At 44.6% G+C, this 19769-nt stretch overlaps 1 protein-coding gene across 6 annotated transcripts in view; it reads right to left on the reverse strand.

Annotated features, from left to right (window-relative positions):
* Positions 1-19769, reverse strand: part of LOC128687876 (uncharacterized) — a 323177-nt gene that overhangs the window by 39981 nt on the left and 263427 nt on the right. For all 6 annotated transcript variants that reach the window (XM_070083497.1, XM_070083496.1, XM_070083495.1 and 3 more), the window contains one exon: positions 11268-13014. In XM_070083497.1, the coding sequence (XP_069939598.1) occupies positions 11268-13014 (1747 nt within the window). The remainder of the gene's footprint in view (positions 1-11267; positions 13015-19769) is intronic.

The following is a 19769-nucleotide window of genomic DNA, read 5'->3' on the forward strand; positions in this document are numbered from 1 at the left end:
TTACTAACTCACACACACACATACACACGTACTCATATACAACAGGCGTAGTGTCTAATCGACATGTGCCTTGGACAAAATGGTAACTAACACACACACACAATCACAGTAAACAGGTGATTTCAGAATATGCAAAACAACCACTGTGAAAGAATAGTGAAATTTCAAGCGCTTTCGTGACTACTCACATTATCAAGGAACAATAGAAGTCACGAAAGTGCTTGGAATTTCACTATTCTTTCACAGTGGTTGTGTTGCATAATAAATAAATAAATAAATAAATAAATATATATATATATATATATATATATATATATATATATATATATATATATATATATATATATATATATATACACACACACACACACACACACACACACACACACACACACACACACACACACACACACACACACACACACAGAAAAGAGGCACTAAACTATAGACCTGTGTCATTGACGTGTATAGTATGCAAAATTATGGAGAAGATTATCAGGAGGAGAATGGTGGAGCACCTGGAACGGAACAGGAGTATAAATGCCAACCAGCACGGATTCACGGAAGGCAAATCCTGTGTCACAAACCTTCTGGAGTTTTATGATAAAATAACAGAAGTAAGACAAGAGAGAGAGGGGTGGGTTGATTGCATCTTCTTGGACTGCAAGAAGGCCTTTGACACAGTTCCTCACAAGAGATTAGTGCAGAAGCTAGAGCATCAGGCGCATATAACAGGAAGGGCACTGCAATGGATCAGAGAATACCTGACAGGGAGGCAACAACGAGTCATGGTACGTAATGATGTATCACAGTGGGCACCTGTGACGAGCGGGGTCCCACAGGGGTCGGTCCTAGGACCAGTGCTATTTTTGGTATATGTGAACGACATGATGGAAGGGTTAGACTCAGAAGTATCCCTGTTTGCAGATGATGTGAAGTTAATGAGGAGAATTAAATCTGATGAGGACCAGGCAGGACTTCAAAGAGACCTGGACAGACTGGACACCTGGTCCAGCAAATGGCTTCTCGAATTTAATCCTGCCAAATGCAAAGTCATGAAGATAGGGGAAGGGCACAGAAGACCACAGACAGAGTATAGGCTAGGTGGCCAAAGACTGCAAACCTCACTCAAGGAGAAAGATCTTGGGGTGAGTATAACACCGAGCATGTCTCCGGAAGCACACATCAATCAGATAACTGCTGCAGCATATGGGCGCCTGGCAAACCTGAGAACAGCATTCCGATACCTTAGTAAGGAATCATTCAAGACACTGTACACCGTGTATGTCAGGCCCATACTGGAGTATGCAGCACCTGTTTGGAACCCGCACTTGATAAAGCACGTCAAGAAACTAGAGAAAGTACAAAGGTTTGCGACAAGGTTAGTTCCAGAGCTAAGGGGAATGTCCCATGAAGAAAGATTAAGGGAAATCGGCCTGACGACACTGGAGGACAGGAGGGTCAGGGGAGACATGATAACGACATATAAAATACTGCGTGGAATAGACAAGGTGGACAAAGACAGGATGTTCCAGGGAGGGGACACAGAAACAAGAGGCCACAATTGGAAGTTGAAGACACAAATGAGTCAGAGAGATAGTAGGAAGTATTTCTTCAGTCATAGAGTTGTAAGGCAGTGGAATAGCCTAGAAAATGACGTAGTGGAGGCAGGAACCATACACAGTTTTAAGACGAGGTTTGATAAAGCTCATGGAGCGGGGAGAGAGAGGGCCTAGTAGCAACCGGTGAAGAGGCGGGGCCAGGAGCTAGGACTCGACCCCTGCAACCACAAATAGGTGAGTACACACACACACACACACACACACACACACACACACACACACACACACACACACACACACACACACACTTTCTCTTAGACGAAACAAGCTACCATTCAGATGGAGGTTGGTCGCCCGAGAAGTCAGTGAAGACCATTAGCAGACGTTGACATTTATCAGTGTGCCAGGAAGACCGTCCCCACATAGCCCTGCCATGGATCAATATCTGCCACTTGTACGGTCTATGGGGAGGCAAGGGAAAGATAGGTCGTGGGGAAGGGGCGGCACCAATGGGAAAGAGACAAATAAGTGGAGGTGGGAAGAAAGCCAATAAATGGAAGAAGGGTTGGTCTCGATTCGAACCCACACAGGGCTCACAAACCTCTTAAATCAACCAGTTCATCTTATGAGAAAGCAGCCACCAGGCCAGGGATGCGCAGACCAGATCTTCAGGAGAACCTCATCCCCCCCCCCAAACACAACACAACCCCCTCACACTAACTTAATTTATATCCCAGATATCTTTCTTGTGGGTTATTCCCGGTTTCTTTAGGCCATAAAATCGATGGTAATAAAGTGGAGGGAAAGGATTTGGGTAGGATGGAAAAGCGGAGGGAAAAGGGGTAAGAAAAAAAGGTTGTAGTAGACAAGAGATGAGAGGTAAGAAAGGTGAAGCTGCTTGACCACTTTGGGTGAGTTTTTAAGAGTGGTTTTTATCACAGTGACGAGAATCATGGTTTTCTTATCCTAGGTTAAATCTATATAATTTACAACTAATGTATGGATATATAATTTGCTTCCATTGGAAGCAATATGTAAGAGTCGAACGTATTATACGATGTACCCGAATAAAGGTCTAACAGAGCGAAATTCTGCCCCTAATGAAAGTGTCTTATCTTACCGGCAGTTCGCCATTTGGAGGGTGAATAAAGTTTATCTTATACGAAGCAGCTAGTCGGGAAATAAAGTCAGAAAGGAAGAACGACTTACTGATGGAAGTATCGTAACCTTTCCGGTCAAATGTTAAAAGTGTATAATGAACTATTTACGTTTCGGAGAGTTAATAATCACTTGAAACTAAAGCTAGAGGACACGTGACCTTCAACACTGCTAGAGTTATAGATCATTATAGGAGCTGAAGGATCTTTATCTCTACAAGAAGGCAACCACGACTGTCAATACAAATATTGAAGGGAAACACGACTACCGGTACAAATACTGAAAGGAAACCACGACTACCAGTACAAATACTGAAGGGAAACCACGACTACCAGTACAAATACTGAAGGGAAACCACGACTACCAGTACAAATACTGAAGGGAAACACGACTACTAGTACAAATACTGAAGGGAACCACGACTACCAGTACAAATACTGAAGGGAACCACAACTACCAGTACAAATACTGAAGGGAACCACGACTACCGTACAAATACTGAAGGAAAACACGACTACCAGTACAAATACTGAAGGGAAACACGACTACCAGTACAAATACTGAAGGGAACCACGACTACCGTACAAATACTGAAGGGAAACACGACTATCAGTACAAATACTGAAGGGAACCACAACTAACAGTACAAATACTGAAGGGAAACACGACTAGTACAAATACTGAAGGGAACCACGACTACCAGTACAAATACTGAAGGGAACCACGACTACCAGTACAAATACTGAAGGGAACCACGACTACCAGTACAAATACTGAAGGGAACCACAACTAACAGTACAAATACTGAAGGGAAACACGACTACCAGTACAAATACTGAAGGGAACCACAACTAACAGTACAAATACTGAAGGGAACCACAACTAACAGTACAAATACTGAAGGGAAACACGACTACCAGTACAAATACTGAAGGGAACCACAACTAACAGTACAAATACTGAAGGGAAACACTTACCACCCTTCTCCAAGTCATTCTGGTAAGTGTAGTGGAGGAACCAGGGGCTCCTGAAACGAGGTGCTGGGCTCAAAAGCCTTGGCAGCACGTGCCGTGTTGGGGGGTCACGTACAGGCCTAAGCACCCACGTACAGGCTTGTATACGGTAACGACACGGCGGATATCCGGTGATAGGGGGAGTGTGCCCTCCCTGTGTGGTGGATGAGGCGGGTCTACCACGACACCAGCAGCGGCTTGTAACTAATACACGTTAACTCTGCTTAAACTGATATCACTACAAGCTATGAATATCTTGTCAACTCACGATATCTTTCCCGCTGCTCTCTTTCCTGTTTTGCTCTTTGCTGCTGCTCTTGTTCCTGCTATCTAAGCTCTTTGCTTCGATTACCTGCCTCTTCAGCTCGATTCATTTCTTTATTTGATGTACACTGAAATATTTTTTTCTCATTACCACTAGTGTGTGTGCGCGCGCGCGCGCGTGTATATATATATATATATATATATATATATATATATATATATATATATATATATATATATATATATATATATATATATATATATACAGTGACTGCCGGACAGAGGATTGAACCTCCACCTCTTCATGCGTTGAATGACCCACTACGGGTCTAGCGCTTCATATAAAGTAAAATATCATCATCTTGGTGTCCAGGTGGTATCAAGACTTCCTTCTTCTGGGTCTTCCCACGTCTGACAGTCTTTCCTTGTCCACTCTGTCAATTCCCTTAAGCATCTTCTGGGTCGGTGGTGGTCGCATCTTCCTGTCATCTCGCTCACTGCTCCCCTTCCCTCAGCCTTTATCTTCATGACTTTGCATTTGTTGGCCTATTTCTGCAGTTTCTCGTCATCGTTTCTCTCGTATTTTTCAGCCATTTTCTGTCGTCAGCGGGCAAAAGAGCGTATTTATTCATTCTGGTAAGTTATTTACAAGTAGCAGGTAAGAATATGGTTCCCTAAGATTGACTTACCTCTCTCCAACCTCATTATTATTATTATTATATTAATGGGGAAGCTCAAAATCCACAATGGTCAAGCAGCGTCTGAGAACAGAGGTAATCAGATTTAATCCTGGGAAAGGGAGGGCAGTTCCATTTCCTGGGATAACGACCTCTCACCAGTTTCTCTTTACCCTCCTTCACCCCTTGAAGAGGCACTCACTATACGGCGCCCGTCGTAATGGCGGCGACAGCTGTGAACAACCTCCCGTCATTTTCATCCTTGGTACTTGATATTTTCCTAGTTTTTTTCATGCAGTTGCTTAGTAGTTTCAGCTCAAACTTTGCCTTTTCTGTCTTATCCTCTCTATTATTATTCTTGAACTTCTGTATTGGCTATCTTGAGAAGAATACATATATTGATAAAGCTCTACGTAGGGCGAAACGATGGCTTAAAAAAAGAATGATCTGCAGCATGTTTTTTCTTCACTACAGTCTACAATCTATTGTCCCTTCTGTTTCCGTTGCAGAGGATAACCATTTCTTAAAATCTCCACGTATATCTAATCATAATGCCACCTCTCTCTCTTATCCCCCCCCCCACCTCTTCTAGGTTTCCTTATGTGATATTCCTCGGGGAATATCATATGTATTATTATTCAAATTAGTTTTACTTCGACTTGTTTTGCTTCTGATATACTTACACCATTTCACAGTTTGTTACGTATTTTGAGTTTGTGTATCACAGATGGGTGGCTCTACTCTCCAGTCTAATCTGAGAGGTCAAAGGGTCTCGTTCCTTATGCAGGATCAACCCTCCAACGTCATACTCTTTCAATATCTCACGCCAATCTGGTTATTGCTTGGTGGACAGTAATAGTGTGGGGGAAAAGTTTGCTCAAGGGGTGCGGGGTCTTTAAGGATTCTGGGGCCTCTTATCTTATATTTGAAGGATCTGGAATAGTCTTTGATTCATTACACTGATTTATCTCTTAGTTTACTTCTTAAACCTCTGTTTTTCATTGGGGGTATTTTGCACCAACTGAAAAGCTTCCCGCACTTGCTGGGAGTATTAGCAGTGTGCAGAATTGGAGCAGGGGTCCCCAGTACATTCCAGGTATAAATAATATTGTATTTTTTCTCTTTTGCATTCTAGGCAAAGAGGCTTTTAGTGTACAGCAATATTCCAGTCTCGAGAAGACTAATGCCTTAAAGAGAATCATTATTATCTCTTCTTAATTATGTCCAGTTCTTCCATTTCATAAATACAGAAGAGTAAACAAACACAATCAAAGAGTAACACAAACAAAACAAGTCTAGCGACCTTCTAGAGAGTGGCTACTAAACCGAGACACTGTAAACATTTTGTAACAATTTACGGCCTGTTACCACGAAAACAACAACAAAATGTTCAGTCAACAGTTACGTCACTGCAACCTCGACCACCGCTCTCCCCCCCCAACCCATATCGTGTACCTCACGATTCTTCTTTTTTTATTTTTTGAAAGCGAGAACTGGGCTCGAAATCCCATGACTCCACAAACGCCTGCAGAAAGAAACCCCAAAAAATATAAGCATGAAAGTGAACCTTCTAAGCATTAATTCACACCTTTTAAAACGACACTGTGAGAACAATGAATCAACAAGATTGATAGGATCGTGAAAATTGCAGCGGCGCAGCGGCGCGGAGCGGTGATAAATGATTTGGGGGAGACCTCCCCTTCTCCCCACTGCGCGGCGGCGGCGGCGGTTGCTGAGCTCGTCGACAAAACAAATGATCCTGGTTGCTGAGGTATTTAGATGAATGCGTTGCGCGGACGGGGAATAGAGCCTCCATCACCACTACTTCGTTAGGCAGGTGACGTCGTGGATATTGACACGAGAGTGCAGAGAAGAAGTTGAAGAGAAGAAGTTGATATCCTTGGGGCGAAATTTGACTCCAAACTGACCATGAAGAACCATGTTGTAAATCTAGCAAACAAGGCAGCCAGGAAGCTTACAGCACTTCGCCGTATCTCGCATCTGCTTGACAGTAGGAGTTGCAAGATTCTGTACGAGGCACAAGTACGCTCACACCTTGAGTATGCTCCACTTTCTTGGTTTGCCTGACCCCCCCTCTCATCTGCTACTGCTTGACAGAGTAGAGAACAGAGCAAGACGTCTCATCTCTCGCCTGGACCCATCCTGGATAGATCTGTCATTTCAGCAGAGCCTTCAACATAGGAGGGATGTGGGTGGCCTTACTGTTATGTACAAGGCCAATATTGTCAAAGTACCACACTTGGATTCACTTCGAGGATAACGTGAAACAAGCTTTTATGCCACAAGACGGGCAGAAAGCAGCAACTTCACTCTGGCTGTACCCTTCTCCAGAACATCACTCCATCTGAGATCATACATACCCAGGATGACTCGAGTATGGAACACATTCGTACAGCATAATGATGTCAACGAGATAAAGTCAGTTGATAAAATAAAAATGCTGGCCCACAGATGACTCCAACTTCATCCTGTTCCCTACTTGTATGTCTCATAACAATAAAAATGCTTTCAAATGAGCTGATGTAGGTAACAGCTCTTAGCTTGCCAATAAAGTTAGGAATCCTTAACCTGTAAATAGCTGTCAATAAAGCTAGGGATCCTTAACCTTGTCAAACCCTGTGTAAAAAAAATGTAATTCTTTCTTTAAGGTGTTTCACCCACACAGTAAGCTTTAATGAGGGACTGATCACCTCCCACCAAGGGTGACAGACCTATCATGTCAAAACTACTTCGACTGCTTTCACTGTATTCACCTGTATTCGACTGACGAAGTCTACCGTGTAGACGAAACGTTTAGGCAATAAAGATACCGAAGTGCAGCAAGTGTGTCTTATACATCAACCTCCAGGTACCTTACAGTACCAATAATTGTATACCACTACCCCTAACACTATGTACCCATAAAAGTCGCCCCCCCTGCCAGGTGTAGTTTCAATTCTCAGGGGAATGGAATATATTGATTTAATATATTTATTATGCACCCTAACACCATGCTATGGGCAGCAGTTGATAGATCATTCACTCACACTCTCAACGACCCACCATCCTCCCCCTTCCCCACACACACACAGTCCAGGGAACTGGACCACCACCTTTGGCTTACAAATTATATTTCAAAAATTCACCGCTAAACCGGTATGCGTCAGACAAGAAGTTGAATTAAAGAAGGAAGTTACAGTAGTAACAAGTTATTTACAAAACATAGTCTGTATAGCTAGGGATAAAATACAAACAATAATAAGTAACAGATGACTCAGCCTTGGGATGCTGCCTCAAAGCTGGTGGTACATGAACGGTATACAATACCAAAAAGATGAGGAACTCGACACATGTGCAATATCTTGGTATATTTGTAGACGTTTCGATATTATTAATGGGAAGGATGCATCTGATGAACGTCAACAACGGTTGGTGGTTGCTGAGTTTTAGTTATAAGTCACCAGGCTTATCCAGGTTCAGTCTGTTTCTCTGCTGAGTTAGAAACGCACTTTATGGTTAAAGCCAGCTACAACCATGTACGAACTTGAGAAAGCAAGTAAAGATGGCTTAATCACTGCACAAAGCCAGGGTATTTAGCAACAGTATTTACACTGGTCCAACAGGGCCCAGACATTTAATAACCCCCAGCCATTTATCGACCCCTCAGGGGTCGATATTGACCACTTTTGGGAACCCCGCTTTAGATTCATCAAGACTTAAGGCGGTGAACACCATCTAGGCTGAGGGACTGATTACCTTGTCTTCTATTGTCCCTAGTTTCAACACCTTCAGATAACCAAGCCACTGGTTCAAATACAGATTATTTCAGCATGATACAATGTTTGTACAGATATGAGTGACATTTAGGTGTGTATGCAGAAAGTCTTCAGAACGAAGATACCCAGGTGTTTCACAAGTGTCTTAATCATCACACTAGAGCATCCACAACACTTTTAACCGCGTAAACATGCACTAGCATATATGCTAGTTCGTGAAGGAGGGAAGTCTCAGATAATGAATGCTGCTTCCTTTGTCAAGATTGTTCTGGGAATCACACAGCGTGAATTCACCCTCCACAACACGCATCATGCTATATACACACTGGCTTTATACTCATTAGGAGTAAATTTACAAATTCTGCCTCTGTTAAGTATGCAGAGCGAGTTTGTGTGTGGAGGATGGGGAGGGGGAGATACGGGGTTGATTCAACGCCCGTACTTATTCCTACCTACTTTCATACTGAAGTGTGTAAATGGAAGCATCGATGTGCAAGGATTTTGAAAACGTGTTTAGTTATTAGCGCGCGTATACCTACCGCAAACAAAATAGACTTCAAACGTCGCTTTGACTAAAATAAATTTCAAACACTTAAAAGGTTGGACGTAATTCAATACTGTGTGGAACAAACCACGAGCTTACAAATTGTATATGAAAAATAGACGATACTTCGGTCCGCGTTTGACTATTAAGCATGTCGCCACTGATAATGGTCCAGGAAAGGCTATCTGACAGCAGAATTATATATTTTGTATATTTTACCGGGATATTCACTTCTGAGAAGTGATCCCCAGACGCTTGTGACCACAGGCAAGGGTGTAGCCATTCAACTAGTATTGTCGGGAATATATACACACTCACGTCTTCCTTGTTGGGGCTCAGTGGTTCGAACCTAAAGTCTTAAACAGAATATTATTATATATATATATATATATATATATATATATATATATATATATATATATATATATATATATATATATATATATATATATATATTATATATATATATATATATATATATATATATATATATATATATATATATATATATATATATATATATATATATATATATATATATATATATATATATATATATATATATATCGTGCCATATACGTAAAACTTGCAATTTTGGCTTAAATAGCAACGCTCTTCTTGCCGAATAAGACAAACGAAAATTTTTGCGTGCAATAATTTCGCAAAAATCATTCTGAACTTAACGAAAAAAAATATCTTTCATTTTGTTTATTATTAAATTACTGTACACTTATCTAAAATATATTTAGTTGGATTAGACTAAATTAAATTGCGCTTGTTATAATAAGGTTAGGTAAGTTTTCTAAGGTTATTTTGGTACAAAATTATTAATTTTTAATTAACATAAATGAAAAAATATATCTTAAAACGTACAAGATAAAATTTTAGAAAGGATTTAATTTTAAAAGAGTTCTTGCTAACTGACCAATTTTACCTATTCGGCACGACATTTTATATATATATATATATATATATATATATATATATATATATATATATATATATAATATATATATATATAGGGTCTTGGCAAGAGGCGTGGAGTTAAAAGATAAAGAATCACACACAAAGTGGGAGTTGTCACAGTTGCTCTTTGCTGATGACACTGTGCTCTTGGGAGATTCTGAAGAGAAGTTGCAGAGATTGGTGGATGAATTTGGTAGGGTGTGCAAAAGAAGAAAATTAAAGGTGAATACAGGAAAGAGTAAGGTTATGAGGATAACAAAAAGATTAGGTGATGAAAGATTGGATATCAGATTGGAGGGAGAGAGTATGGAGGAGGTGAACGTATTCAGATATTTGGGAGTGGACGTGTCAGCGGATGGGTCTATGAAAGATGAGGTGAATCATAGAATTGATGAGGGAAAAAGAGTGAGTGGTGCACTTAGGAGTCTGTGGAGACAAAGAACTTTGTCCTTGGAGGCAAAGAGGGAAATGTATGAGAGTATAGTTTTACCAACGCTCTTATATGGGTGTGAAGCGTGGGTGATGAATGTTGCAGCGAGGAGAAGGCTCTAGGCAGTGGAGATGTCATGTCTGAGGGCAATGTGTGGTGTGAATATAATGCAGAGAATTCGTAGTTTGGAAGTTAGGAGGAGGTGCGGGATTACCAAAACTGTTGTCCAGAGGGCTGAGGAAGGGTTGTTGAGGTGGTTCGGACATGTAGAGAGAATGGAGCGAAACAGAATGACTTCAAGAGTGTATCAGTCTGTAGTGGAAGAAAGGCGGGGTAGGGGTCGGCCTAGGAAAGGTTGGAGGGAGGGGGTAAAGGAGGTTTTGTGTGCGAGGGGCTTGGACTTCTAGCAGGCATGCGTGAGCGTGTTTGATAGGAGTGAATGGAGACAAATGGTTTTTAATACTTGACGTGCTGTTGGAGTGTGAGCAAAGTAACATTTATGAAGGGATTCAGGGAAACCGGCAGGCCGGACTTGAGTCCTGGAGATGGGAAGTACAGTGCCTGCACTCTGAAGGAGGGGTGTTAATGTTGCAGTTTAAAAACTGTAGTGTAAAGCACCCTTCTGGCAAGACAGTGATGGAGTGAATGATGGTGAAAGTTTTTCTTTTTCGGGCCACCCTGCCTTGGTGGGAATCGGCCAGTGTGATAATAAAAATAAATATATATATATATATATATATATATATATATATATATATATATATATATATATATATATATATATATATATATATATATAAGCGGAACTACAAAATACAACTTTAAATACCAGACACTGTTTTTTTTTTCTAGGGACACGTGTGTGGGCAGCACTTACCTGTCAGTGAGGCCACCAGGCAGGATGTGAGCAATGACGTAACCCAGTGTCCTCTGGTCAGCAATGTACAGTCCCAAACCCTCGTCTGGATCTTCCTTCACCAGCCGCACTAATCTGAAGCTTCTGTTGGTCGGAGGAGGCTGTGGTAGTGTGGTGGGTGTGGGTCGCGACAGGCTCGGCGCCCTCCCCCGGTACCCAGTCTCACTATACACAGACTCTGTGTCACAGTCCTCCGTCAGGAGAGAGTCCCGCCATCGCCAAGACTCTGCGCGGTCTAGGGAAACCGATCGAGAGTACCTACGTCTTGTCTCTAAGACATGGCCAATAATACGGTCATTCCGATCTAACCGATTCAGTTTGTCGAACCTATCTAAACGTTCTACTCTGCAGTTTAGACGATCTAAATCAAGTGAGGCTCGTTTAGTGTAGGCGTCCTCGGGGTATATGACCTCGTAGAGGGTGTCAGTAGAGGTGGATGAAGTGGGAAAGCTCATACGGGTGTGAATATGGGACTGGGATCGTTGTCGCCTTCTAACAGGTGGCAAAGGAACGCCTTGTGGCTGCTGGGGGTCGCGCAAGCGGTGGCAGTGGTGACAACACTCGCTCTTCCGCGCATGAAGTTTCTCTTCGTCTGTTAACAGTGGACGAGTCTCAACAGCCTTTACGCTTTCACACATTTTATTATCAGTTTGTTTTAAAGATCTGGATTTCTTGGAGTCATGGTTATCATCGGCGACTCGAGATTCACGCTGGATATAGACGGTGGAGCTTCGGGTGTCGTCCCCTGCCGCCCCCTGCACACGCACAGTCACTACGAAATCCCCGTCACCGAAACCCGTGGGCGCGGGGATGGGCGAGACGACGTCTCTAGTTGAGGGTTTTGTCCCGCCGTTTTCCTCCCTACTTGTTCGAGTACTTCCCTCCTCACCTTCCTCCTCTTCATCCTCTTCACGAACCCACTTGTTATCTGACGAGTCTGAGCAAGACGACTTGGTGTCTGAATTTTCTGAAAATGAAGATTTTGAGTCCGATGTTTCAGAGTAAGAAGTTCTAACATCAGAAATGCTGCCACAGTGGCTGCCGGTGCCACGTCCACTGTCACCACACTCTTCCCTAGCGGTCGCTTGTTCCTCAGCGACCGAGGTCAGTCTGGATCTCAGGAACGCATACGGAAATTGTCCTTTCTTTGTTGTCTTTTCACTTTCACTCGTCTTTCCTTCGTATTCGCTTTCCCCGACCTCTTCTCCGCCCTCCGCTGTGCCCTCCTCCGTGCTCTCACTCTCCACATCCAACCCCACCTCACAGCTAGGCAGATGTGACGTAGATGCACTTCTAAACAACAGTGTCGCTTTCACAGCAACTGGTCCACTGTCCACATCTTTGAGTGATTCGTATATATTATCAGGGGTATCACCGAGACCCTTAGCACCATCAGAACAAGCATTCGGTGGCACAGTCGTCCTCGTTGCTGGCAAATCCTCCAGGTCTTTCGCCGAATCCCAGCTACGCGAGCGACGGAAAAGATTACGAATACTCTCAACGCGGTCTACCTTAGTCCTGCGTGCTTGTCGAGGCGCAGTCTTGGCGTCCTTGGTGGGCACGGGCACAGTCTCTGCATCTTTGTTGGGTCGCCAGTTCCTGCGGCGGGTGCGGGTGGAGCCTAGGGGGAAATGGATGTGCTCCTTGCTCTCACCTCGCGTCAGCTGCTCCAGTTTCTTGCCCATCTTTTTCCCCCATGTTGAGAACCCTGAGAACAAGATAATGAGAGAACATTAGCATAGCAGAGAGGAGAAAGTACATAGGAGGGTTTAGTAAAATCTCTATCAGCATATCAAAGTTATTAGATTTGAAAAGAAGCGCTGAACTCTGGTGGGTAATACAGCGCTACCATCATAGAGTCAGAAGTTATATCATGTAGACACATCGTTAGTAAGCTACGTCTTACTGTGAAAAATATAATAAACTCATAGTTCCCAAAATGTTTGTTGATAATTATGCGCTCACTTTACGATATTCTTTTAAGGGTTTGTTTACCTGCAGACATTTGTGAGTTTCTTTCTAGAAGGATCACAACTACCACGCTAACTTACAGCTACCACGCTACTACCATAGTAGTAAAAAATGGTTATAATCATAACCATAATTTTTAAATGGGTGGACCGGTAAGCCAGCGGAAGGCCTCGGTCAGATGACCAAAAGTTCCAGCTGCGGGTCATCATATGATTAAAACCCTCGTCTGGAAACACTTGTCCTGTTTCCTGACAAACCTTATCTTACCTACCTTCCCATACTAATTCACAGCTATTACATAAGAACATAATAATGGAAGAGTACTGCAGCAGGCCTACTGGTCCATACAAGGCAAGTCCTTATCAAAACTATCCATGTATACATTCAACTTTTTCCCAAAGCTACGCAAGATTTCCCAAAGTTACGCTAATTTACAGTTATCACGCTGTTGGCGGTGGTGGTTTGTTCGTAAGGAAATGCGAATCATAACATTAATGGTATACAACAACAAGCTGATGAATCAAACATGTGCTGAACACTTGCTGAGGGACTGATAACCTCACCCTTCACTCTCCCTAGTTTAAACACCTTCAACCAAAGCTGAGGGACCGATTACCTCATCTTCTGTCTCCAATTTATAATAATCTGAACCGATATGAAAAAAAAGCTACTAGATGGCGAAACATCAAGATAAAAGATATGAAGTGTGGCACATGTGTGCCAGACGATGCCCGGCTCAGGGATGAAATCTGAAGTATGTCCAGGTATTCCTTCTCATATTTCAATAACAAAAGGCTAATATTATTGTGGTCACGGGAAAGCGCCAAACACGTAAGGTTTATACAACGCCCTTCACCAGCTCCTCCTCTCTCTCTCTCTTTCCCCTCGTCCTTGAGGGTAGTCCTCAGTGGAGCTGCCTCCAGCTACTCAACCATCCACAGGATTACATCACCTCTGATGAGCGTGTGATGAGAGGCCATCCACGTCTGTTGAGGAGAGGCCATCCGTGTCTGCTGCGAGGCCATTCGTGTCTGCTGAGAGGCCATTCGTGTCTGCTGAGAGGTCATCCGCGTCTGCCGAGGCCATCCGTGTCTCCGGAGAAGCCATCTGTGTCTCCTGAGAGGCCATCTGTGTCTCCTGAGAGACCATCCGCGTCTGTTGAGAGGCCATCCGCGTCTTCTGAGAGGCCATCCGTGGCTCCTGAGAGGCCATCCGTGTCTCCTGAGAGGCTATCCGCGTCTGCTGAGAGGCCATCCGCGTCTGCTGAGAGGCCATCCGCGTCTGCTGAGAGGCCATCCGCGTCTGCTGAGAGGCCATCCGCGTCTGCTGAGAGGCCATCCGCGTCTGCTGAGAGGCCATCCGCGTCTGCTGAGGCCATCCGTGACTCCTGAGAGGCCATCCGTGTCTCCTGAGAGGCCATCCGTGTCTTCTGAGAGGCCATCCGTGTCTCCTGAGAGGCCATCCGTGTCTTCTGAGAGGCCATCCGTGTCTGCTGAGAGGCCATCCGTGTCTGCTGAGAGGCCATCCGTGTCTGCTGAGAGGCCATCCGTGTCTGCTGAGAGGCCATCCGTGTCTGCTGAGAGGCCATCCGTGTCTGCTGAGAGGCCATCCGTGACTCCTGAGAGGCCATCCGTGTCTCCTGAGAGGTCATCCGTGGCTCCTGAGAGGCCATCCGTGGCTCCTGAGAGGCCATCCGTGGCTCCTGAGAGGCCATCCTTGTCTCCTGAGAGGCCATCCGTGGCTCCTGAGAGGCCATCCGTGGCTCCTGAGAGACCATCCGTGGCTCCTGAGAGGCCATCCGTGTCTCCTGAGAGGCCATCCGTTGCTCCTGAGAGGCCATCCGCGTCTGCTGAGAGGCCATCCGTGTCTGCTGAGGCCATCCGTGTCTGCTGAGGCCATCTGTATCTGCTTAAGGGGAAAACTTGTATTCCGGGAGAAACTCACATGAAAAACAAGTTACAATCTCTACCTAAGATAGATGGGACAGAGATGGGCGTGCGCACGCCCACCCCCACCACGCACGCCCACCCCGCCACGCACACCCACCCCCACCACGCACGCCCACCTCGCCACGCACACCCACCCTGCCATGCACGCCCACCCCCACCACGCACGCCCACCCCGCCACGCACACCCACCCCGCCACGCACACCCACCTCCACCACGCACGCCCACCCCGCCACGCACGCCCACCCCCACCACGCACACCCACCCCGCCACGCACGCCCACCCCCACCACGCACGCCCACCCCCACCACGTACGCCCACCCCGCCAAGCACGCCCACCCTCACCACGCACGCCCACCCCCTCCATTCATACACCCACCCACCCCATGTTCATACATTACATATGCGTTCACTCACACACACACACACACACACACACACTCACTCACACGTTCTTATCTCCTCTAAGGTCGTCTGGTTCAGTTTTTTCAACCTCTTCCCATAGCGCATTCCTCTCAGTTCTGGTACTAGTCTGGTTGCAAACGTTTGGACATTTTCCAGTTTCTTCACGTGCTTGATCAAGCGTGCGCTCCATGCTCTTGGGCCACGTATTTGATGACTGGCCTAACATATGTCGTGTGTAAAGTTCTGAAGGATTCTCTGTTCAAGTTAATGGATGATGTTCTGAATATTGCTAATCTTCATGTATAAGTCACTGACGTTATGCGGTTTACGTGCAGCTCCAGTTATATGCTAGGTTGATAAATTCATCAGTCCGATACAAACGCAGAACGCAGGAGGGAGAGATATATCATAATCTACACTTGGAAAATCCTGGAAGGAATGGTCCCAAATCTGCACACAGAAATCACTCCCTACGAAAGTAAAAGACTGGGCAGGCGATGCAAAATGCCCCCAATTAAAAGTAGGGGCGCCATAAGTGTCCGGGGCCCAAGACTGTTCAACAGCCTCCCATCAAGCATTAGGGGAATTGCCAATAAATCCCTGGCTGCCTTCAAGAGAGAGCTGGGCAGATACCTAAAGTCAGTGCCGGATCAGCCGGGCTGTGGTTCGTACGTTGGACTGCGTGCGGCCAGCCTGGTTGATCAGGCCCTGATTCACCGGGAGGCCTGGTCATGGATCGGGCAGCGGGGGCGTTGATCCCCGGAATAACCTCCAGGTAACCAGACAATCCAGGTAACCAGACAAAGAAGAATAGTGAAGATTAGGAGGAGTTTCAGGTAATCAGTCCCTCAGCATGGAGTCGATGAAATTAATTGAAAAGACTGATGGACTAGTTACACTGGCTTTAGACTGAGGGACTGATTACTGATCTTCACTATTGTGTGGCGAAACGTTTCCTCAAAGATACTCAAGTGTTGTACACGTGTCTAATTTATCGACTTGTCGGTTCTCTGAATCATTTATCAACATATATGCAAGGTGCTATATTCACCCCCAGGTCCTCTTTACTCTCTGATACTTGCAGCTTCTCACTGTGTTGTGCTCCGCATGTCCTCTCCTACAAAACACATGACCTTGTATTTGCTTGGGTTGAATTCGAGAAGCTGGTTATTTGACCATATCTACAGGCTCTTAGGCGTCTCTGAAGCTGATCACTGTCCTTCTCTGTTCTCATTCTTCTCAGTGGTTTTGACATCGTCATAACGCCCGAGTGTGTACACACGACGCTTGGTTGTGTACATGATGATGCCTGGGTGTGTACATGACGTCTGGATGTGGACACACAGGTGGCTGCCGCCTTCGCACCTCCCACAGACACTAGTCTTTTCCAAAGAAGGTTTTCAAGGAAGCTGTCGGCCAGTGAACCTCCATTATCCTCCCACTAAGCTGCAACCACTCAAGTTACACTGCAGAGTCATGTTAAAACACTGCCACCACTCAGGTTACACTGCAGTCACGTTAAACCACTGCCACCACTCAGGTTACACTGTAGTGTTATGTTAAACCACTGCCACCACTCAGGTTACACTGTAGTGTTATGTTAAACCACTGCCACCACTCAGGTTACACTGAAGAGTCATGTTAAACCACTGCCACCACTCAGGTTACACTGTCGAGTTATGTTAAACCACTGTCACCACTCAGGTTACACTGTCGAGTCATGTTAAACCACTGCCACCACTCAGGTTACACTGTAGAGTTATGTTAAACCACTGTCACCACTCAGGTTACACTGTCGAGTCATGTTAAACCACTGCCACCACTCAGGTTACACTGTCGAGTCATGTTAAACCACTGCCACCACTCAGGTTACACTGTCGAGTCATGTTAAACCACTGCCACCACTCGGGTTACACTAAAGAGTCATGTTAAACCACTGCCACCACTCAGGTTACACTGAAGAGTCATGTTAAACCACTGCCACCACTCAGGTTACACTGAGTCATGTTAAACCACTTCTTCATAGGTATATCAAAGTTAGGTATTTAACTGCAGTAAAAACTTATGCTGCTCTCTGTTCTATTCATTTCGCGTTCATGGAAGTAGAGAGGCTGAGGTTTTTAGATACGGGGATACCTTTATCGGATCACTGAAGTAGAAGGGGCTGAGCTTATGGGATATGGGGGATACCTTTCTCTAATAACTGAAGGATTGTTTTTTTTTTTTTTAATTTCCCTGTGTTGGTGTGTTCCATAGGTGATCCAACATCACTGGGGAGGATCGCCTGACGTAGAGCATCCGTCGTCCATGGGATGTAGACCACCCAAGGGAGTGTGGTATTTCCCTAGCAGACGCACTGGAAGGTGTCATCACCACTGGTCAGGGTCGGCAGAAGCTTCTTGGTAGCCTCAGGCTTAGAAAGACTCATTAGCAAGACAGCCCTGAATGACGGGACATGAAGACAGTCAGAAAGTGATCGAGAGTTCTGTCCGCCTCCCAACCTCCCCCATCCCAGCCATCACCATGAACTTCCATGACAGGGGGAAACATACAGTAGCTAGCTTATGTTAATAATAATAATAATAATAATAATAATAATAATAAAATTTATTTCTACAAGTACATGTACAAGGTATACAGTCCTAGTTGACATCAATGAGATACTAATATATAGAAAGCCGCTTGTTATGCAGAGCATTTCGGGCAGATTAGGTAAATTTTGTCCCAGGATGCAACCCACACCAGTCGACTAACATCCAAGTACCTATTTTACTAATGGGCGAACATGGACAGCAGGTGTCTTAAGGAAACACATCTAAATGCTTCCACCCGTACCGGGGATCGACCCCTGGACCTCAGTGTGTGAGCTGAGTGCTCTAGCGCTAGTTCTCGCTATTTAGCAACATACTGCTGATATATCCAATTTTGCTAAAATAAATAAAACAAATTCCTTGCCGTCACACATCGGCCCCAGCTGTTACATTTACACTTCCCCAGCCGTCACATAACACACCGAGCGTCACACAACACCTTGCCCTCTCTCCAGGCGTAACACACACACCGTTTTTTTTTTTTCCTTCATTCTCTCAGGCTTTCTACATTCGTAGGTTCCCACGACAGTTAGCGGGAGTAACAGAGTACTTTGTTGCTAGCTCCTGCACACAAGCAAGGCAGTTAACTCGCTGGTTGCCACACCACTACTAAGAACATGGAGACTTCAGCCAATTCCTGTCTAATATCGATGTCAAGAGGCGGTTTCCTCTTCCTCCTGGTTCCATATACAGGCGGCTTGATAAAGAATGAAAGATCGAAAAAAGTCAAAAAGTTTGCAGAGTACGTGGGAGTGTGTGTCAGTGGATCCATACGACAGACTTCAAAGACTGTCACACATACCTTGTATGTAAATGTTCTATATGTTGACAAGGATACGAAGATCCATCTTACATTTGGAAAAATCCTGATTAAGTTACGTATCCTGGAGTGCTGAACGTGTCCTCATCGATGAGGCAGCTAACAAACTGAAGCAGATTCCATTGTCTAATAACACTATCACGTCACGAACAGAAGTTATGGTTCATAATATTAAAGGTCGAGTGACTGTCTAGATAAGATCAATAAAGTACTCTACCATCCAGTTAGACGAGACACCTGATAAGGTAAATCTTGGAGTTTTTCGTTTTTTGCTGTTATGTTGAAAGTTATGTCATCAGAGAGAACCTCCAGTTCTGCCGTCCACTCACCACGGCAATAAAAGGAGACGTGAAAGGGAGAAATTTTAATTTTTTTTTTTTGATAAAGGACTATTACGGAAGGACGTAATAGTATGTGTACAGATGGTTCCCAACAATGTCGGGGTCTCAATCTGGATTCCTGGCACTTTTAGAACGCAAGAATCCTACAGCTGAGATACACTGCATGATTCACAGGCAGTTCATTCTTCCAAGACATTACCAGCGGTCCTACTTGCTCACTTAGAAACCATCATCAAAACGGTCAACTTCTTCAAAGGGTCAACTCTGAATACACGCATGTTCTGTGAACTGTGGGAAGACACTGAGGCGTAATATCAGGTACTGTTTCACGCGCAGGTTCGCTGGTTGTAAAAAGGGCAACATGCTCACTTGGTTCTATGAGGAAAAT

This window comes from Cherax quadricarinatus, chromosome 10, assembly GCF_038502225.1.
Source record: "Cherax quadricarinatus isolate ZL_2023a chromosome 10, ASM3850222v1, whole genome shotgun sequence".
Taxonomy (NCBI): Eukaryota; Metazoa; Arthropoda; class Malacostraca; order Decapoda; family Parastacidae; genus Cherax; species Cherax quadricarinatus.